Raw genomic sequence first — 22,410 nt, 5'->3', positions numbered from 1 at the left:
CAGAGGTTTGTGCAGTGCATTTTATTAAATCTGAGACAATTAAATTGCTACACATTTGGCACATTTTGTTAGGAAATATCAAAATGATATCATGTTTAGCGTTTGTGTGGCTGCAATTAATTGAATATATTGATATAATCCATTATAAAAAATGATTGATTGATTGATTGATTGATTGATTGATTGATTGATTGATTAATAATAAACCCCAATTTTGGGCATGCCATTGTAGGTGCAAAGTTTCAAAAGGTCTGTCAAAAAACATGTTGCGAGCTTGAGTTTCTAAGTAAATCGAAAGAAGAATTGCTAATAAAATAATTGATAGTTGCAGTCCTATTTCAAAGTATCTCCATAATACTATGAAGTCATTGCTATGACCTACAAGATACAGTATACAATTTAGTTGTGTACATGTTGCCTAATATGACAAACAAAACAAAAACTCATGAACCAGACCTCAACACAATAAGCAGATGTTTATTGTGGTACATACAGTGAATGGGGTTCACAAACTTTTCAGGCCGCGACCCCCCCAAAAGGGACCCCTCACCCTGACAAGCAATTGGAATTGTAGGCATTACATTTTAGTTCGACTCGGTTCCACAGATACATGTGAACATAGCCGAACTACAAGCTCACAACGCCTCGCACTGCGAGACGTTGTGAGCATGTAGATCGGCTATTTTCGTATTGTTTGCCTCTGTCTTATGTAATATTAGACAATTTGGCAAATCTTTTAAATGTTTTTTTGTGGCTTTCGTCTTTATTTTATACTTTTTTATAGAGGGATAGACAGTAGGCTGACAGGAAACGGGGAGAGAGATGGGGGGGCGACACACAGCAAAGGCCGTCGAGATCGGGAGCCGAACCCGCGGCACACTGCCAGACCGGACTACCAGCCAAGGTGCCCGGACCTCCGAGCCACGGCCCAGGCCAATTTGGTATTAAAAAGGTCTTAAAGGTCATGAAATTATCACTTAAAATGTGCAGATACCCTGTATACACTTACACTGTATGTTGGTTTGTGTACTGTTGAAGCTATCATCTAATCATCTGGAGACCCCCCCAAAACAATTGGGGACCCCCAGTTTGGGAACCAGTGGTCTACATTGTCCTGCACTGCAAACTACAGGTTGTCGATTTGAATATCGTTGTGCCTTTTCACAGGGATGAGGGAGAAATGGACAGAAGAGTTGGGAATCTTGGGATGTTGGAGTGAAATCTAGGTGCAAATAAAAGCTCATGTGATGACTGAGGGTCCTGTTCGACCCGTCCTGGCGTGAAGCTGAGAGATCTTCAGAGCGATGGTCGCCAGGGGTGCCAGCATCACCTGTTCCAAACACAGACGCAACACTGTGCTTAGACATTCACAGAGGTGGGGCCAAGCAGAGGTGGAAAGTCACTAAGTACATTTGCTTGAGTACTGTACAATATTATTGTACATATTTGAGGTACTTTTACTTTGCTTGAGTATTTTTTAATACTTTATACTTCTTCTCCATTACATCTCAGAGGCAAACATTGTACTTTTTACTCCACTACAATTTTTCAACAGCTTTACATTATATTATACATCTGCTATTCAAATTTATCGGCTGTCCGGCTATTAAAGATAGCTGATTTACAAGTTGACGACGTGGCGTGATACGATGATCAAATTCTTTGACTAATTCTGTATGTTTTTGAAAATATTGTGAAATGAGATATTCTGCATAATGAGTACTTTTACTTTGCCACTTATTTTGATGACAGAACTTTTGTACTTTTACTCAAGTAAATTTCTGAATATAGAGTATAGAGACTATATTGTGATTTATTTATTTATTTAGTGTATACAAATGGAACCAAACAGACCCTTAAATGGAACCAAATGGATCCATTTGGTTTCGTTTGTACACTCTCAGAGCTATGGGGGTCTGTGGCCTAATGCGCACCAAACTCCATGAAATGAAAAGGTTTGAGAACCATGCACTGAGTTAGTCTAGAGTCTAGACACTACCTGTGTGTCTTGGGAGATGTCGTCCTTCTCGTAGCTGTCGATGTAGATCCGAACAGTTGCCCCGACGCTTCCTGTCCCACTGAGTCTGTAGATGATCCGAGATCCATCTGTGAAGATTATCCGAAGGCCCTACAGTAAAATAATAAAACACATAAGACAATGAAAACATTGTTTCAGAGCAAGTTCCTCCTTCAGTGTACAATATAAGACTGTCAACTAGCACGGATTAGAAGAATTGACAGATGAAACCAGAAGCGCCTTTGTTAACCACTTGAACCTAGGGCATTAAGCAACTAAACTAGTCGACTAGTAAATCCACTAGTCGACCTTGTTGGTACTAGTTGACTAGTTGATAAGAAAAAGGAAAAAAATGGTTTATTTTTTTTATTTTTTATTTTTTCCCCGATTTTGTAGGCCTCAAGATCAGGTAGATTATAGTTATAGTCACCATGTACACAGTTTTTCACCATGTACAAATATTTATTTATTTATTTATTTATTTATTTTATTTTTTTTACATAATAGGTAGTTAAACAACTAGTCGACTAGTCGACTAGTAAACTAGGCAACTAGTCAACTAGTAAAAATGACTAGAAGTGAATGCCCTACAGTGAACCCCAGCATTCCTATTCTTGGGGAAACTAAATATCCGTCCGTCCGTCCGTCCGTCCCATACCTGGTTCCTTGAGATGGTGCTGTCCACTGGGTCTGTGTATTCAAAATTGTCTGCTTTCTCCACCTGGTAGATTTTGTCGCCCACGGCAAACCTCTGTCCTGCAAAGGACTTGTCCACTATTGTGTTTTCCAAGTATTCCATCATCTCGAAGGCTGCGTCCAGGTCTACATCCTCGTAGTCATATCTTGGTTGGGGCGATGACATTGACAAAAATCACAACAGCATTAACATTGAAAATGTGTGCTGGACTTCTATGCCATCCAATGTGTCTTATATTATCATTTCTCATTAGAGTTTAGAGTATTACTTTTTTTTAATTGCTGAACTATTATGATAGCAGTCATAGCACCAACATTAAGTAAAGTAAATAATACTTGTGAATAGGCCCCAGTGCCAATACTATACTGACAGGCAAGGCAGTGTAATTGTTTTAACAATGTGCAACAGCATAGTTTGGCCACTAGATGTCAGCTAAATCCTCTTTTATGGCATGCCTTCAAATGCTTTAGCACTGTGTATGGAATCTGCTATACCAATAAAATGCATTGTCTTGACATATCTATCAAACTCTGTGTATTTGTGTGCGAAAAGCCTGGTGTAGCCCGGCCGTTAATCTGTGTGAACATACACACACACACACACGCACGCACGCGCACACACACACGCACACACACGCACACGCACACACACACACACACACACACACACACACACACACACACACACACACACACACACACACACACACACACACACACACACACACACACACACACACACACACACACGCTTGCCAGTGGAAATCATGTGTTGATCTGTTGGTTTGTAATCACAGTGTGAAAAAACTTGTTCCGAAGAATGTGACTTGTCTGGGACTATCTGTGGTCACTGGTCTGGTCTGTGGATGCAATACGGCCACCATATTGAATAACTTCCATTTCTGATTTTCTGCAGCAAGCCACATTTTATTTTATTTTTTCTCTCGAGTCTGTCTGTCTGTCTGTCTGTCTGTCTGTCTGTCTGTCTGTCTGTCTGTCTGTCTGTCTGTCTGTCAATCAGTCAGCTGGAGTAGCAGTGGTAAAACCTGTGAGCTGTTTTCAGAGCACGACACCTGCACATAACCAAGTCTAACTGAGGCTTAACAGGCCTGATGCTTTTAAATACCTGGTGTAGTAATTTCTGCCATATTTCAGCCAGTGGTCCTTCATAATATCCTCGACACTCTGCCGCCTAGTGGCCAGGATGGACAGCCATGCCAGCACGGCCCAAAGCCCATCATTTTCACGAATATGGTCTCCACCTGTCAGGGTGGTACAGGGGCAGAGTTTTAATCAAGATGATTGTAAAACCCTCCAGACAAATTATTGATTCAACTTAACATCACTCGTAATCAGTGTCAGACTAATTATATTGGGGAATTCAAGCCAAGAGAAGGCAATTTTCTGTGAACCCTCAAGTCCTCGACATCTATTAAAAAAAACTGCAGCAGAACTTCAATTCGTTTCAACTTTTAACTTACGTTTTATGTTTTAACTTAAGTATAGCCAAGAGATTTGACTCTCCCGCTTAAAGTAAGAGATATCAAGTTTTAAAATGATTTACGATTTCAAAGTGATTTCTGTAGTCCGCTTCACTCACTGAAGAGCTACCTGTGCCGAAACTCTCCTCTCCACACAAGGACAGTCGGCCAGCGTCCATTAGGCTCCCAAAGAACTTCCACCCAGTGGGAGTTTCATAGAGCTCTATTTTTGTTGCCTTGGCTACTCTACAGGAAATACACAGAAACAGCATTCAAAGAAGAGCTCAAAATATCAACACTAACAATGATAAAACAATGTCGTCTGAAACTGTAACATCTTCAAATGGACAACCTTGGACTACGTAGCATCTCTAAAGTCCATGTAACAGGCTATATGTCACTTCCTTCACAGGTGATCACAATGTTACAAATTAAGACTCCGTTCCATTCAGGTCAGGCCGCCATATTATCCAAGTCTCTCCACTATTAAAATAATCATAACTCGACAAATTCACAACTGATTTTCACGCTGTTTGGTTTGTTACAAATGTTAGACATGTAATTACAGTATATTAAGTACTAATTAACAGTAATGATTATCCCCAGTAATGGTCATTCCCACCTTGGACCTGTCAGCGTCTTTAAAGGGATATTTCACTTTTGGTCATTTTAACGTCTACTCTGTCTTATGTGAACACCCAGACAGTTTGGAAGTTACTTGATTCAGTAATTAGATATTTGATATTCATTTTAGCCCCCTTCCTATACAAACCCATTATAACTTAAAACTCAATTTTAACCATGATAGATTCATCAAAAATAATTATTTTGGAAACAAACCACCTCCAGCTCCAGCCCCCCCTCCTCCTCACAAAATCAAAAATAATTATAAAAAATAAATGACAGTAAATGACAAACCACGGCCCCTCACATTAGAAGGACAATATCAGTCAACAGAAAAAAGGTCGGGTGTTTTCGATGAATCTATCATGGTTAAAATGGAGTTTTAAGTTATAATGGGTTTGTATAGGGCAGCTAAAATGAATATCAAATATCTAAATACTGACTGAAGCAACTTAAAAACTGTCTGGGGTGTTCACATAAGACTGAGTGGACGATGAAATGATCAAAAGTTTTTTTGAAAGTGAAATATCCCCTTAAGTGGTTAACGAGTATCACTGGTAACACCTGTATACGGCTGCCATGAAAAAGGTCTATAGCAGGCAGCGACCCCCAACCTGTGGGCCGGGACCATGAGGATATTGCAAGTGGGCCCCTAAATAATTGGCACTAAGATTGTTTTGATAATATAACATTACTGTAAAAGAAAATGTAAAAATATATACCATTATGTAAAGAAAAAAATAAATGAATAAATAACAGCACTCCTTGTCGGCTTTGACAAATTGACAATAAGGTGAGATGACAGGCCGAGGCCTTACTTGTCTAAGGCTGCGCTGGTGGGCATGCTGCGAGCGAAACCTCTCACCCCCGTCTGCTGGAAGTAAGGGATGCAGAAGATATTGGCAGCGATCACAGCCACTGAGTCAGATGGGGTGACCAAGAAGCCATGCTTCCCCAGGATCATGTTTCGGTCCTAGAAAGCCAGGCAGACAGTGATCAGAAGGCCCGGGTTCAAGTCCAGTTCATGACCTTTGACCCTTTATATAGGATATTACTAAGTGTCCAACTGTCCATTGACCATTGTATCCAGACAGTTATAGGGACATGTTTAGTTTAGTGCGGGTTCTCTTTTCAGTTTAGTCTAGAGTAAATTAATTTTGTTAAATAAAACCGCAATCTATGTTGAAAGTGAATACAAAATAAATGAAATTAAAATAAAATCAGTATAACTAACACAACTTGTTGTATTTGGTCTTCAATTGCAACATTTAGATCCAATTTCCGGGTAGGACCAGTGCCACTATGGTTGACAAGAGTATTAAATGAAAGTCTCTATTGTAGCTCTACAGTAAAGATTTCAGCACTCATGTGAGGCCCCAGGTTCCAATCCCAGGTAGGACGTGACATTTATGGATGGCAGCTTTAAGCTTAAAAATGTAAAACTGTTTTTAAATGTTTTGTGCCTTTTACAGTTTTGATAAATAGAGCTTATCTGCACATACCCCGTCAGCATCAAACGCTGCACCAAAATCATATGGTCCCTCCCTCATGGCTTCAACCAGGTCTGCAGCGTAGATGAGGTTGGGGTCCGGGTGTAGGCCCCCAAAGTCCTCCATGGGGACACAGTTGACGGCAGAGTTAGCAGGGGAGCCCAGCTCCTCGCAAATGATCCTTCTCACATAGGGTCCCAAAACTGGGGAACAAAAGAGATCAGACAGAGATCTACATCGAGACCTTTCCTTGAAGAGGAAGAGAAACCTTTTTGTTTTGTTTTGGGGGTTTTCTTGACTTTGTTGATTGTCCGCAGTCAGTGTAAGGCAGGAAATAGGGAGAGTGAGTCGGGGAGTTGACATGCAGCAAAGGTCTGTCGGGCCGCTAATCGAACTGGGGACTCGCTGTCAGGCATCAGAGCCTGTGGTACGCGCCTTTAGGTTTTAATTGTGCACTCTCGTTTATAGAACAGCAGGCATATTCTGAATGCCTACATTGTAAATATGTACGGTACTGTATGTATGTATGTATGTATGTATGTATGTATGTATGTATGTATGTATGTATGTATGTATGTATGTATGTATGTATGTATGTATGTATGTATGTATGTAAAGTACAGTACATCCCCTGGACATGATGCTAGTATGTCGCAGGGACCTATCCCCAATCCAACCTGCTGAGTGCCAAGCAGGGAAGCATTGGGTACCCTGAGTCCCTGACACCTCAGTCTCAGGGTGGACACTTTATTCATATACCGGTAGTTGATGCCTCACTTCACTTCACTTTATCATGGCGTAATGAATATCATATGTGAATAGCAGAGGTCTCAAATGTCAATAATAACCCATCCATGTATCCATATCTTACCAGGAAATACTGCCAGGTTTGTTGCTGTTAGCTGTTTATATCCCATATCCCGGAGGGACTATGCTAGAATTGCAAGTTGGTTGTCTAACAACAGCAGAGCAACAGCTGATTGAATAGGATAAGTTTAGAATAAGTTAAATGCTATTTCAAAGGGGGAAATCCTGCTCAGCTAAAATACTATATGAATGGTGTATTCATGTTTACAATAAGAGAGAGCTGCCCTTTCTCAAACTACACACCTATAGTACATAGTTGCTTCATTCTCAACCTGAAACACCTGGTTACTTACTGTATCTACGGTAACTATCGGTAGCCAAAGATTGGAGAGGGAGACAGCGGCCTTACTCGACTCTGTCTTATTTTACCTTGAGACTGTCCTGCACCTGTTTACTAGATCGGATGTGCGTGTTCTACTTTTCACCTGTTTACTAGATGGGATGTGCGTGTTCTACTTTTCACCTGTTTACTAGATCGGATGTGCGTGTTCTACTTTTCACCTGTTTACTAGATCGGATGTGCGTGTTCTACTTTTCACCTGTTTACTAGATGGGATGTGCGTGTTCTACTTTACCTTGAGACTGTCCTGCACCTGTTTACTAGATGGGATGTGCGTGTTCTACTTTTCACCTGTTTACTAGATGGGATGTGCGTGTTCTACTTTACCTTGAGACTGTCCTGCACCTGTTTACTAGATGGGATGTGCGTGTTCTACTTTACCTTGAGACTGTCCTGCACCTGTTTACTAGATCGGATGTGCGTGTTCTACTTTTTGAAAGAGGTCAAGAAAAATGTGATCACATCACGAACAAGAGATCATGCTAACGTTACCAGAAATAACTTGATTGACAGCATGCAAAGAAGAGCCATAAACATACTGGTGTGGAATTGATGGCCTGCTAATCACCTAATCCCATGAGAGAGAGAGAGAGAGAGAGAGAGAGAGAGAGAGAGAGAGAGAGAGAGAGAGAGAGAGAGATACTGGTACATATGGTGGTGATATGAATGTTTGGTGTCTTGTTAGAATAAGGAACATGCCAAAATCTATACATGTCCAGACTCGACTTTCCACGGGGGGGGGGGGGATATTGTGTGTGTGTGTGTGTGTGTGTGTGTGTGTGTGTGTGTGTGTGTGCGTGTGCGTGTCGCATCTGGTTTCAGTGTTATCACACTAGGGGATACACTGAATTCAAACTGGGAACAGTTTGAATTCAGAAACCTCATCACTCCCTACGACGGCTTCTATTACCACATTCTCGTCTCAAAGACTTGGGTCATATACTGTAACAAACACTCGGGAATAGAACAGCTGAAAACCTTATTCGGTTTCTATATCACAATCTTCCCTCTTTATCGTTGCCATGAACGTTGCGTATCGAGCTTGAGTGGCATGGATTAGCACTTTTCCACTGGGTAAACACAACGTGTTTTCACCCTGACTTGACCTTCGCCTTTGACTTAGCAAAGATTCCCCACAAACAAGTGACGAATGTTTGCATCATGAACACCCACGACTTATCACCGCCACCTATAAAACAACACATTGTGACGTCTGGCTTTCTGGAAGGGATTGGAATTTCCTCGATTGCAAACAAGTGGATGTGTCCCGATGTCAAAGTGTTGTGAAAATGCAGTTGTTTATTAGGGGCTACAAATAGAATAACAAGACTGGTTCCTAATTCCTATAACTTGGTGGTTTCATGTGGCTTTGGGATTTCTTGCAGTCCACTCCTGTGTACGTGGCCCATCTATGACGTTTCTATGACATATGACTCCATATTTGGGCAAGGTTTCAGGCTGATTCGACCACCATTCCGTTCCCAAATTTGGACAATCAGAGCCCCATAGAGCACCGAAGTCAAAATGTATACATCCTAACTGGGATACGTTTTGTCCCATAGACATCTTTAATATCGGGCCACAAAAAACTGTGTTCCAAAAATAAACAAATGGGCACGGTGGTTTGACTCTGACGGCGAGAAATGCTAATGTTACCGCCGGCGAATTCATTCAAATTTCGTCAGAAACATACTGTATCAAATAGAGTGACTGACTATCGTAAACTATACAGAACCACGTCCCTGACAATATCGCCGGGACAGTAGTTTCTTTTTGGACCACAAAATTGGAGAGAAAATGAAAAGAAAATACTAAGGGATGAGAAAGCGACATCAGGACTTCGGTACTCTATATTTCAAAAAGTTTAGAAATTAGAAATTGTGTAGGATTCTACTGGCTCCAATTTTGTTGCAGCCTTTACCCGCAGCGCGGCCCGCAATTCAGCCGCTGCCCGAGAATAACGAATATAGGAGCTTTCTCTGTCCCTTAATGGTATTTTCCGTCACCCGCTATATCTTTTGCCGACACCGGTATTTGCGCCTAGAGGTGTGGTCATGGGCGTGTTGGCACGCTTTCCCCTAAATTGCTATTTTGGTCAAACACATTTGGGAAAGCGTGCATTTTAAAAGCACCCGTAAACCGTAGACATATGCCAAATTAGTTGCAGCGGCTGCGGCTATGAAGCAATATAGCACTAACGGTTAAGGGATCTCTTAAAGGGATCTCTTAAAGCCAAGACTGGTGATTGGTTAAATCTGCTTTAATTATTGCAACGCCCAAACCACACCTATGCATAATATAACGGGTAAGGTGTTTAAGATATTTAGACAGGTAACCAAAATACCAACTTTAGTGGGGGAACACCCTTTCCCCACTCCTAAAACCCCAAATAGTGGCTTTAGAGAGATGAGACAAAAATGGAGCCCGTACGTCTATAGTGAGTGTGCACATAATCTGGTGGTAATCTGGTGCTGGCACTGAGCTGTTTGCCAGATTAGTTTTGGACAGACAGACAGATACACCCTCTTATAGATAGCTACCTCTTTCAGACCACGCCAAAGAATCTCTGTATGAGATAAGCACTTCTGTTCAGGGAGTTTTCTTGGCAAGATGCACTGAATACATGAAGTAAAAGCTGTCCACACCAAGCACGATAACTGTCTCCTATAAATCACCACTGTCAGCGTTATGGTTGTGCTGTGGGCTCTGCCATCCACCTGAGCTAGAACCACCTTTTTTAAAGCCATACATTTATAGTAATAATAGTGATCATGTTGGTGTGGGCAGCCAAGTAAGACTATATATGGTCATACCAAAAGAAAAAATGGGACCCAGTGCCTCCCTGCTTGGCACTCGGCATCAAGGGTTGGATTGGGGTAAATCCCAGGCGACATACCAGGGGATGTACTTCATACTACATCAATCTACATCAATCTGCCTCACGCTACAGTACAGTTCTGTAGCGGCTACAGAAACGGGAGTTAGGCTCTTGCCGTATGGCAAGGCTTACTTATCCATTTATGTTGGCTATTCAATAATAGAAGATCTACAAGCTCAAAGCTTTGTGCTGTTCTGCGAGCTATGGTGAAAAATATCGAAGATGTTTGGAAAATGTTGAATACTCTCACCTCCATGCATGGCGTCTAGTCGTATCTTGTAGCTCTGGCCAGACAGCAGCTCCTTCAGAGCAGCAAAGTCAAAGATGTTTCTCATCAGATTGGCATAGGATTCCACAGAGTCTACCATCTCCACTTGGAATGAGCACAAACAAAAAGAAGGATTTACATGTACGTCCTAGGCTTTAGTCTTCACAATTATGGAGTGTTTAGGTTATAGTGGCATAAATGTCTCACATTCAGGGACGGGCTTGACATACCATATCATTTTACTATTGATTATAATTGAGCACAGTAGGTATTTGAAGAAAAAGAGCCCTATTTTTTAAGACATGCAGCAAATGTTGTCAGGCTCAGGAACTGAACCTGCGACACACTATCAGGCTGCATTAGAGCCTACAGTGGTATGCACCTTAAACGCTAGGCCAGTGGAGCAAGAAAATAGCAGATTTTCGGATCACAGCAGGTTGTGAACTTGTAGATTTTTGAAAATTCTTCACATCATGACCAAAATAGCTATCCCAAGTTTAAAGAGGTTACTTTTGCATCCTTCTGCTTCCTACTGTATATGGATATCGTGCGTGCGTGCGTGCGTGCGTGCGTGCGTGCGTGCGTGCGTGCGTGCACATGGTAGCCATTCACCAGTGAAAGGTTTGAACTTATTCTCCAGGTCGAACTGCTGTCCGCCCAGTGTTGACAGATCCACTCTGAGCCCTGGGCAGATGGCAAACTCCTCCAGGCTCCTGCTGATCTGAAACATCTTGTTTGTGAAGGCCTCCTGGGCTGGTCCTAGATACCAGCAACACCCAGCAGAAGGACACGTGGAGTATTTACAATTCTCAATACATTTGCTTCTACTCTCAGAGGCAAATATGCAGATACGATTCAAAAGGTCTTCTATAAATTAGTACTTTTTATTCATATCAGTGCTTCTCAAACTTTTTCATGTCAAGGACCCCCATCTTGAAATATTTTGACCCCCAAAATCAAAGTGAAAAGAAAAATGTTTGCGTTAAAAGTATATATATAGTATTTCATTTGCACAAATTCTCACGATCTACAAGCTAGTGTGTTCTATTTTTGAGGGGGAAAAATAAGTGACACATACACTATAATACACGTAGCTAAAATGACACATATGACCCACCTAGCTCGAAAATGACACATATGCTTTCCAGGTTTGAATGGGTTAAATGAGGACGTTGTGAGGACAACAGTCAGCACTGGTCACATATAACAGTAAAAGGTTAGTGTGGATTTGACATGTGGTATTTCAGTAGTGTGCATGTGTCATGTCTGGATAAGGCCGTGCACGGCTCTCCGCGCCTTGTGAAATGTCTAGTCTTCTCTCGTAACACTATTTTGCACTCTGCCAAACTCGCCACCGCTTGCTTCCTGCACTCGGGTTACATCTATATACCTCCGTTGGCGGTGTTGAACTTGATGCCAAAGTCTCCGTCGGGACCGCCGGGATTGTGGCTGGCGGTGAGGATGATGCCACCGATGGCTTTGTGCTTCCTAATGACACAGGAAACGGCCGGCGTGGACATGATCCCCTGGTGGCCGATGATCAGTCGGCCCACCTGAAAAAAAACGGCCCACGGCGTTAAGTGCAGATGCCATCATGTGTAACTCACTTTAAATCCCTCTAAATATACCCCCCATCAGCGAAAGCATCTCTAAGCTCTCTAAATTAAGCCCCGCGGGCACCTCAGGGAACACATTAATGGCATTGGCAGTGGGACAACAACTACACAAGTTTCATACACTTCTATTTCCAGACAGAACGGCCAAGCAGGAGCAGCCCGGAGCCATCTTCTAGAACAGAACGGCCAAGCAGGAGCAGCCCGGAGCCATCTTCTAGAACAGAACGGCCAAGCAGGAGCAGCCCGGAGCCATCTTCTAGAACAGAACGGCCAAGCAGGAGCAGCCCGGAGCCATCTTCTAGAACAGAACGGCCAAGCAGGAGCAGCCCGGAGCCATCTTCTAGAACAGAACGGCCAAGCAGGAGCAGCCCGGAGCCATCTTCTAGAACAGAACGGCCAAGCAGGAGCAGCCCGGAGCCATCTTCTAGAACAGGGCCAAGCAGGAGCAGCCCGGAGCCATCTTCTAGAACAGAACGGCCAAGCAGGAGCAGCCCGGAGCCATCTTCTAGAACAGAACGGCCAAGCAGGAGCAGCCCGGAGCCATCTTCTAGAACAGGGCCAAGCAGGAGCAGCCCGGAGCCATCTTCTAGAACAGAACGGCCAAGCAGGAGCAGCCCGGAGCCATCTTCTAGAACAGAACGGCCAAGCAGGAGCAGCCCGGAGCCATCTTCTAGAACAGAACGGCCAAGCAGGAGCAGCCCGGAGCCATCTTCTAGAACAGAACGGCCAAGCAGGAGCAGCCCGGAGCCATCTTCTAGAACAGGAGCAGCCCGGAGCCATCTTCTAGAACAGAACGGCCAAGCAGGAGCAGCCCGGAGCCATCTTCTAGAACAGCCCGGAGCCATCTTCTAGAACAGTGCTTGTCTGTCTTTTACAGTTATCACAGTGTTTGTTGTGGTACCATTGCATTGCTTTTCATTCAATTTTTGTCGATATTGCTTAAAAAAGAACAAAAAGTGATCCAAGTTAGTTATTATTTAGTAACAAGCTATTGTTAGTCATTTTCATTGGATACATATTTATTCATACAGACTTTCTTTGACACACTAGCACATGCACATACACATTTAAATAACTACTAAGCACCCAAGGAGTAGGGGATAATTTTACTGCTCAGGGGCACTTCACACGCCGGGGGGTGAACTAGGGACCTTCTATTTCCCAGGCAGACTCTCTAGCCATTAAGCTCTGGCTGCCTCTGGTGTCGTCCCTATTTTGGTTATGTCATTACAAACTCACAACGCGTCGCCATTGTGAGCTTGGATCGACTCTTTTCACTATACGTTTGCTGGACACTGTCATACAGTGGAGCAAACAATTGAGCATTCATTTCTAAGAAAATTATCATTCAAAAAAGATAAAGATATGGAGATAAGACAGATACAATCTCTACGATATGCTGCTTATTATTTCAAGTCAGCTCTAGAAAAAGGCAATCTGCCACCACCTATAACTTGAAATCATTGTTGAAAGCCTGTGACCCTATGTAAGTAAGTAAGTAAGTACATTTTATTGATAGAGCACATTTCACAGACATCAGTCACAAAGTGCGTCACAACAAAGTGCTACTGTATACACGTCACATAGGAGCAGAATGGGTCAACTGTGACACCCCGGAACCATTGTTTTCACTTTTCAACCAGTTTCTATGATAATCACTGAAGTATAACACATAATGAAAGAAATGTAATTTCCATTTAATTACAGTAGGCCACCAAGGTTAGGAAGCACTGATAAACGTTTTGTTTTATATTAGCAGGATGGACCTTTGGCATGAAATTAGATACGTTTTATTAATAGTGTGTGTGTGTTTACATGCCCCGAGGAAGACCCACCACAACACAAGGGAAACACCTACAACAGATGACAGTGACACACACACACACACACACACACACACACACACCACACACACACACACACACACACACACACACACACACACACAAGCGTGCAGGCCGACAAACACACACACACACAAGCAAAACATTTGCACAATGACACATGCAAGACCACATAAACACCTGCACGTGTGGACGGTATGCACAAACACCCCCCCCCACAAACACTCACAGCGGCACACACACGGGGGCAAAGCAAACGCCAACACACCAAGGCGTGGTGACACGGTTGGTGACACTGACCCCGTTGGCAGCTGCCATCTGCACGATGACCTCGATGGCGGTTCGGTTGAAGAAGCGCCCGTCGCCGCCCACCACCACGGTGGAGCCCTGGCGGTCGCGCAGGTCGATGGAGGAGAAGACGCTCTGGATGAAGTTGTGCAGGTAGTTCCTCCGGGACTGGAAGACGTAGACCTTCCTCCGCAGGCCTCCGGCCGTGGTGGGCCTCTGGTCCGGGTAGGGGGCCGTGGGGACCGTCAGCACCTGGAGGGGGCTGTCGTCCATCATCCTTCGTTTCGCCACCGAACGGAAGCTTTGAAATGACAGACAGAGAGAGAGAGAGAGAGAGAGAGAGAGACCAGGGAGAGAGAGTGGCCTGCAGGTCCCTCTCAGTTGAGAGGGAGAATGACTATATTGCTGTGAAGGGAACGAGAGGGAAACATCTCGCTCCTCCCACAAACAGAGGGGCAGTTATGAAGCCCAAAATAACCTTTGGTACACAGTAAAGTCCTCGGTGGTAATTGAACTCAGAAAGTGCATGAGGGTGGCCTGGGCCGGCCTAGCGGTCCGCAGGCCCCTTGGCTGGTAATCCAGCATGACAGTGTGTCCCGGGTTCGAGTCCCGATGAACTTTGCTGTGTGTCTCACCCCCCCCCCCCCCTCCCCCCCATCTCTCTCCCTGTATCCTGTCAAAAAAAAAGAACATGCATGAGGGTAGAAAAAAATGTGTGAAGCAGGGCAGGGACTCAAATGGATCTTTACATGGGTCCATTTTCACACTCTGAGATCATTTAACACTGAGGCATTTGACTGTGTGCTAATGTGTGTGTGCAGAGTGCACAGGCAGCACACAGTAATGTGTGTGTGCAGAGTGCACAGGCAGCACACAGTAACTGAAGACGCTCCTTTGCACATGTGCAGGAAGATCACTGTCACGGCTGCAGGCCTGTGTGTGTGTGTGTGTGTGTGTGTGTGTGTGTGTGTGTGTGTGTGTGTGTGTGTGTGCGTGCGTGCGTGCGTGCGTGCGTGCGTGCGCGCGTGCGTGCGTGCGTGCATGTGCGTTGAGTGAGTGCGTGTGCGTTGAGTGAGTGCGTGCGTGCCATAGGCTGTAAAAATGAAGGGTGCGTAGAGCATGTGTGTGCATGTGTTTCTGGGTGAAAGCAGGCCTACGGAAGTGCTATGGTAGTATTCTTTGTGCGTGCATGTGTGGCTGCAGCTGTGCCCCCCCAGCCCCATATCAGATATCTTTCTTTTTCTTTTTAAGCTTTATTTGTCCAGGGTAGATTCTCTGGACATGAATGCTCCTTCTGAGCACACAGTTGCACACATTTACATTTAAGAGCTGCCCAGTACAGTTGTTTTTTCTTCTTTTAAAATACATGTGTTTGTGTTTGGTGTGGACAGGCACGACTCATATGAGACAGAAGTATGTGGCCTTAGAAGTTTGTTTTTAGGATACCAGGTTGAAAGTGGTATCCTAAAAGTGTCCTGAGCAAAACATAACTGCTCTCCGAGCTCTACAGTATACTAATAGTGCCCACTACTCATACTGTAGTTAGGATGGGTAAATGCAGAAGACAACTTTCACGTATGTGCAAATGTACAGTGACAAAAAAATCCCCAAAAGACAACTAAACACAAGATGGTAACATAACCTTAGATGTAGTCCAGGAACAGACATTGTGTCCTTTTGGCAGATTCTTAAACAAGACATGGTTCAAGTGATGATCATTATAATACTGTACCGTATTATACATTCAGGTACAGTATGTGTATATCATATTAATAAAACACACAATTAATACTGATTTCTGAACATAAAGGAATAATAACTATACTGCATCTTCAAAACTGCAATGCAAACAAATGATCCACATGGAACCGTGCTGCCCTCTAGAGTATATTAAAGGGCCTTGCTTCTAAGAACACATTTTTGCATCACACATTTATTTTCGAAATATACCCAGGCATGATACTCTTTCTATTACCAATCTTATGTTGATAATGCTCAATACTCAGGAAGTTGAAGAAATGGCCCTACAATCACTATTACTACAGGAAGCCAGGCCTGTAGTGACTCATTAACTAGACTCTATTGATTGGCATTGATTTTTGACGACCTTTGCGTATAGAAATGAAGTGGTGTTTGTTGTTTTCAGGTCAAGGATGAGTAACGTGCTGCCATGCTACTATTCACGGTCAACTATAGAGGGCCAACATGTCCCTGACCAATCCTAAGTCCACAGTAAGTTGGCATCTCATAACTAGACTAGAGTTAATGAACTACATGTTATGTCATTTAGCTTTGAGGGAATTTTGCAACAAAAGAAAAAAGAAAACAGACATTCACCCACTTCAAACATGCAGTGTCCGTCAGCGTCACGTCATCGCCTGGAATGTTCCCTTTTTAATCAATTAAGGGTGCTCCACTGCCGACAGTTGCGTGTGGACGGTGTCTGGACGGCGTCACCCATTTGACCCGGTTAATTGTTTGACACTATCCAAACACAACGCGACGCTCTCAGTGGGGCCCCGGTCTTAGGTTGTCGGGACCAAAGTAAACATTAGCCTTTCACAAATAATTCAGTTAATAATTCAACTTTTTATTATTTATTGTATCAAAAATATGGTATTTACAATACTGTATGCGGAGAGTCAATGTGACTCAGTCATGTGCATTCTGTTCCAACACATTCAACTGAGTGGAAAAATATGAGGACGCGATCATTTTAATCCCGACCCGACCACATTTCAACATGTATCTCCCCGTTAATTCGGATGCGTTCGTCTGAGATCCTACGGTGGTCACTGATGGGGACAAACCTTCCTTTCGCTTGTTCTCGTGGGCTGGCTGACTTTGTATTTAGGACAGAAATTCCACTAAGAAGTATTACAGCTGACTCAATATTCTGTGTGACTGCCTTTAATCTTAGCCCTGCAGAGATTTGACTGTTCCAGGAAAATGTTCTCTTTCCTATCAATCTTTCCATGCCTTAATAGTACTGCGTGTGTACTGTACGTACATCACAGCAGTCCACGTGTCCCTCTGCCACGGTGGGACTGTGCTGTGCATGTTAATTAGGGTGTTTCTTGCGTGCATCATGATTATGGATTCCCCGGCTGTGGATCGAGGGTTTCCATGGTCTATGGATGCAGACTGTTATTATAGTTGTTATTGTCCTTCCTGGGCATCTACAGTATGCCTCTGTCTGTCTGTTGGTCTGTCTGTCTCTCTACCTGTCTCTCTCCCTGTCTCTCTCAAACAACCCAACTGGTTGAGTCAGATGGCCCAGCACCTAGAGCTCAAGGCTTCTGCTCAAGGCTTCTTCCTGTTGAAGGGTAGTTTTTTCTTTTCTTTTATCCTAAAAAGTATTGTCTTGACCTTCTCTATGTGTAACGTGTCATGAGATGTTGTGATTTGGTGCAAGATTTGGTGAAAGTCAACTTTCTTAAGGTAATTTACGTTGATCTTTGGCGATTTCAGTTCAGATAAAGTTCAGTTCGGTGGACGCCGGAGTTGTGGACACGGCAGGGTGTCGGGCGGATGCAGGGCCGATTGACATCTGGGTATGGTGAAGGGAGTAGGCCGTCCTCCGGCTCGGCCGCCACTGGATGCCCCTCCTGCGCTCCGAGCGCCCCTTTGGCCTGAGGTGTGTGTACCTCCCGTTCAAGTTGGTGTCTCCGCAGGCATTGAACCACCAGCCGCCTGGGGAAGTGACATAAATGCCATGCGGGCACAAGCAGTCGGAAAACAAGCTTGGTCAGTATCACGTACTGTACACTACCTTCACAGCAAAGCATCACATTAAATGACTGTCGTTTAGTATGGTTACCCCCATGTTTGTATACTAGAGGTTCGGGCCGCTATGCGGCCCTCACACCTACGTCGCACCGCTGATCCGGCCAATATGTCTGAGTCATAGTGTCGGGGGCTTTGTAAGAGTAATGTCTTCTGCAATACACACATGGAGTCGCCAGTCGCCAGTCACCTTACAGTGAGGGGTTTCACCAGGAGGGTGTAACGCAGGTGCGGGTTTAAGGGTTCATGACGATCTTTATTCTGTTAAGTCTTGTGTACACATACGTACGTAAGTGTAAAAATCCCTGTTGCCCTTTAGTGTTGTTCAAGTGACTTTGCATGCATAATAATATAATATTTTGTCTACCTGTGTAGTCGAGTGCACAGTTGGAGTCCTGGTGGTTGTCGTTGTCCCTGTCCTTGGTGGAGAACATCATGCCCGTGTGGTTGATCATGGCATCGGGCAGGTCCCCGGACGCCTGCGCCAGGTGGATGGTGTAGCTGCTGTTGGGGCCCTCCAGAGAGAAGCTGTACTCGATAGAGCGTGTGCCTTGTTTCCAGTCCTCCAGCTGGATGTGGAGGAGACGGTCTCCGTTAGACGCCAGGGAGTAGATCTTCTCCAGACCCAGCCAGAACTCACCTGGAATAACAAAAGGTTCATTTTAATTTATATATTATTTATGGTTAGAACCTAGAAAATAACCATATGAAACGTTTATCTCCTGGCTGCTCACCTTGAAACTCCCCGAATCCGTTTTCATATCTTTCCCAGGTCTGATCAAAGTTCACTGACCCGTCCTTTCGCCTCTGAATGACCGTTGAACCACCATCTGAATGTAGAGAAGAAAAGGGCAGGCCAACTTAATGACTTCATTTATATATGACATTTGAGTGTCATATATAATTCATAACCACTTAAAACATATAATAGGTCTATATTTCATTTGGGATCCCAAGGGGTCTCTCTACACCAAATCTCTTCTCTCTACACCAAATCTCTTCACTCACATCACTCATGATCTTTATAAATACAGTTTTGATTTGATGATGATGATGATGATGTGGGTTTGTAGCCCTGCTATTTTCAATAAATGTTCAACTTATATGACCCAGAATACTGTAGGTGTGCTACGGTTCAAATGATTAACCACTTAAACGCCAGCAACCATATTGTGGTTTTCGAAGGAAAATAGCCGATTGACAAACTCACAAGGCGTTGCGCTGCGTTCATTTCAGCTAAAGCTTTCCCCACAATAACAGAAAACAAAACATGTACACTAGTATTGAGCCCTGAGGGACACTGGTCAACCATAGGGTTGAAGTGGTTCAAGTGTGATATTGACTGTATTTTACCTTGGGTCATATCACAGTAGGCCATGAAGGCTGGATGTCCTTCAGGCCTGATGGCATAGACACCGCTCACTCGCTCACCTCTGTCGAACAGATCGCTGCAGTCTGACGGTAGACTCACTAGACGCGCAACCCCCCCCCCCCCCCCCCCCCCCACACACACACACACACACACACACACACACGCACACGCACACGCACACGCACACGCACACGCACACACATTCTGTTTAGATTAGACTAGTCACTAGAGCATGGAAGAGATTCATCCTAAAATAAATCATCATTAACTGTGGCCTCTTGTTATTGATTAATCTAATGTCAACTCAGTGCTTTTTAGGCAGAATGCTTTCTGAATAACTTACCATTCGTTTGTGAATCGTTTGTTGACAGAAAAGGAGTCAGGGTGGGTGTTTCAGAGACGGAGATGTCAGTCATCGTCTCCACATTCTCTTGGACAAGTGTGTTGGTAGTGAGCTGGAGAGTATAATTGTTATAGGACCACAGCACTTTAGTTTATGGCCATTTTTATTGACATGAACAATTCTCTAAATTAAAAGCAGGGTTTCAACATTTAGTTTTAGAGTTTTTTTTTTTTTTTAATTATTATTATTATTGCGCTTTGAGGGAAATGCTAATCTTTATTATTAGTATGAGGTGGCTGGACAGAAAAAAAGGTTTTCGGCTGGTTATTCTGCTAAATGCCTAAATTGTAAGTAAATCATGCATTTGGAATCTAATAATATTAAGAAGCCACATGATAATGACAAGAAATCAAGGAAAATGGGTAAAAATAAATTGCTGGATAACCCAGAAGCCTATTTTGGACGAGGAGTGTCCTTTAACCACTTTCACCCTAGAGCTCATAATGCATTGTGATGCAAGTAACACGTTGTGAGCTTATAGATCGGTTATATTTGCTATTTTAGAACATTTTAGTATAAAGTATAAAGAATTGGTTAACCCATTACAACCGGTAAATCATCAGTTTCATTGTACATCACAATCTTTTAACCACTTTAACCATATTTTATACTTTGGCTATTCAAATATAGCAGATATACAAGCTCATAGCACATTCATGCTGCACTGTGAGCTGCCTTGTAGATCTGCTATTTTTTTTAAATTGTGCAAATCAATATTTTAAAGCAAACATTCTTTACTCAAATCTTTGCTTCTGGGGGTCCCTGTGGAACTAAATATTTTCAGATAGGGGTCCGCTACCAAATCATAACTATCAATATGGGGGTCCTTGACATGAAAGAATTCTAGCACCACTGATATTATAGCAACATCAGTATTTAGGATAGTTAGGATTTAGGAGAAGTGGTTAAGCATAAGCACCATAACTTAATAAAACGAATGAGTACCTTCTCCTCCAGGATGTTGATTTTAATTCTCTGGTAGTTTAGTTGTTCACTCTGTTCCTTTACAGCTCTCAGCAGGTCAACGATGCTCTGCTCCTGAGTGTGACTCAACTCCTGATCAATACACAAAGGAAGACATGTTAAATATACACTAGCAAGACTATTGCAATAGGGTCAGTAATTATACTATGGTTAAAAACAACACCACTGAATCCTATACAACTGTATACTTTTTTTAAATTGTCTTTAACAATAAATGAATCAAATCAAATAAATACTAATAATACATTATACTTATTTTAGGCAGAGGAACTGCCAGCGTTAGAATTGGTTGGTTTCAACAGAGACTTTGGCTATTTCAGAGGCAAACGGATTTCACCATGAAAATAAAAATAACGTCACAGACTCAAGTTTCTCTCCTTTGTTTTTTTGTTCTCTAACATTTTGACAACAACATTAACTGCTATCATCATCCCTGATATGTACTTATTTATCTGTGCCTACAACTGGGTGTGTGGCATTCTGCTTTTCTGCAGTGAAAGCCCAGAGCCGTTCCTGGTGCTGGCAGTGAGTGACTCACCCTCAGGGCGGTGATCTCTTCCAGCTGTTGGCTGCTCACCATGTCCAGCGACAGGCTCCTCACCCTCTGCTCCAGGCCTCCCACCGCGCTCAGCAGCTGCTGGCGCTCCTGCAGGATGTAGTCCACCTTTGAGCTGATCTCCAAAGACTGGTTCTTCAGCTCGTCGTTGTTGGCCTTCAGCACCACCGTGGTCTTCTTCAGCTCCTCCTCCTCCTCTTTTATCTCACTGGCCATGTTGGACAGCTGGTTGAAGTAAAAGTCAAAGTTCTGGAGCTTCTGGAAGATGTCGTTGATCTGTCCCTTGGTCTTGTGGACAAACTCCCGGAGGCTCTGGCCCAGCTGGAGGAGGCCGGTGGCCAGGAGGCGCACGTCGTCCAGGGCTGCGAAGCGGGAGCGAGTTACAGCGGGAGGAGCCTCGGGCTGAGGAAGAGGGTCCGCCGAGGTGCCACAGAGGATAGAGGCGCAAGCAGCCATGGTGACAAGCACGAGAGTTAGAGTCAGCTTCATAGTTGGGTGTAATTCTGCTTCAGTTTCAAAAGCGCTGTGATGTTGTCACCGAGGCAGCCAGTCCTCTCTCTGTTCCTCTCTGTGTAAAGGACACCGCTGGACAAAGACCCTGGGCTTTTTATACACGCTGGCTGGACCCACTTCAATCATTAACTTGTCCGATCGGTCACATCTGTTTCTAGGATATGGCTTCCTGCCTGCCCTGCCAGTGACCCATTAAAGGGCTGAAAATATTACACACTGGGCCCAACCGGTGCACCGGGGCCCACTGGTGGTCCGTGAGGATATTGCAAGTGGGCCCCCAAATAATTGATATTATATTGATATATATATTGATAATAACATGAATATTAAAAATGTATACGTAAAAATGGCCTGGGCCATGGCTCAGCGGTCCAGGCACCTTGGCTG

General features: G+C 43.7%; 2 protein-coding genes across 3 annotated transcripts; both read right to left on the bottom strand.

Moving 5' to 3' along the window:
- Positions 1-490: 490 nt before the first annotated feature.
- On the bottom strand, positions 491-14,783 carry LOC306943512 (phosphoglucomutase-1-like). Of its 2 annotated transcripts, XM_079529895.1 has the most exons (11): positions 14,422-14,783; positions 12,052-12,214; positions 11,274-11,420; positions 10,644-10,766; positions 6,321-6,511; positions 5,637-5,791; positions 4,325-4,440; positions 3,840-3,975; positions 2,676-2,859; positions 2,000-2,128; positions 491-1,330 (listed from the first exon to the last, which is right to left on the bottom strand). In XM_079529895.1, exons 1-11 carry the CDS (start codon positions 14,683-14,685, stop codon positions 1,241-1,243), a joined length of 1,698 nt encoding a protein of 565 aa, XP_079386021.1. In that variant the 5' UTR covers positions 14,686-14,783; the 3' UTR covers positions 491-1,240. The 2 variants fall into 2 exon arrangements, with proteins under 2 accessions (XP_079386021.1, XP_079386022.1); XM_079529896.1 differs by lacking the exons at positions 491-1,330; positions 2,000-2,128 and adding an exon at positions 2,176-2,276 and having other exon boundaries at positions 2,616-2,859.
- A 3,098-nt stretch (positions 14,784-17,881) lies between these two features.
- LOC306943006 (angiopoietin-related protein 3-like) lies at positions 17,882-21,966 on the bottom strand (the record flags this gene model as incomplete). Its single annotated transcript, XM_079529211.1, has 7 exons — positions 17,882-18,102; positions 18,563-18,835; positions 18,930-19,025; positions 19,549-19,665; positions 19,911-20,022; positions 20,916-21,026; positions 21,493-21,966. The coding sequence occupies 7 exons, from the start codon at positions 21,964-21,966 to the stop codon at positions 17,882-17,884; spliced, it is 1,404 nt and encodes a 467-aa protein (XP_079385337.1).
- Between the last annotated feature and the right edge of the window lie 444 nt (positions 21,967-22,410).

Source organism: Electrona antarctica (genome assembly GCF_951216825.1).
Source record: "Electrona antarctica genome assembly, chromosome: 19".
Lineage (NCBI taxonomy): Eukaryota > Metazoa > Chordata > Actinopteri > Myctophiformes > Myctophidae > Electrona > Electrona antarctica.
Note: the sequence above shows the minus strand (reverse complement) of the source record. Positions and strands in the feature narration are given on the sequence as shown.

What these genes read in the sequence shown, in the direction of transcription:
- LOC306943512 (XM_079529895.1), bottom strand. Translation starts at nt 14,685, where the DNA reads ATGATGGACGACAGCCCCCTCCAGGTGCTGACGGTCCCCACGGCCCCC. An exon ending in AGATGGCAGCTGCCAACGGG is followed by an intron (nt 12,215 to 14,421) that starts GTCAGTGTCACC and finishes GTTTTTTTTCAG; the next exon opens with GTGGGCCGACTGATCATCGG. An exon ending in GGCAGAAATTACTACACCAG is followed by an intron (nt 2,860 to 3,839) that starts GTATTTAAAAGC and finishes GCCCCAACCAAG; the next exon opens with ATATGACTACGAGGATGTAG.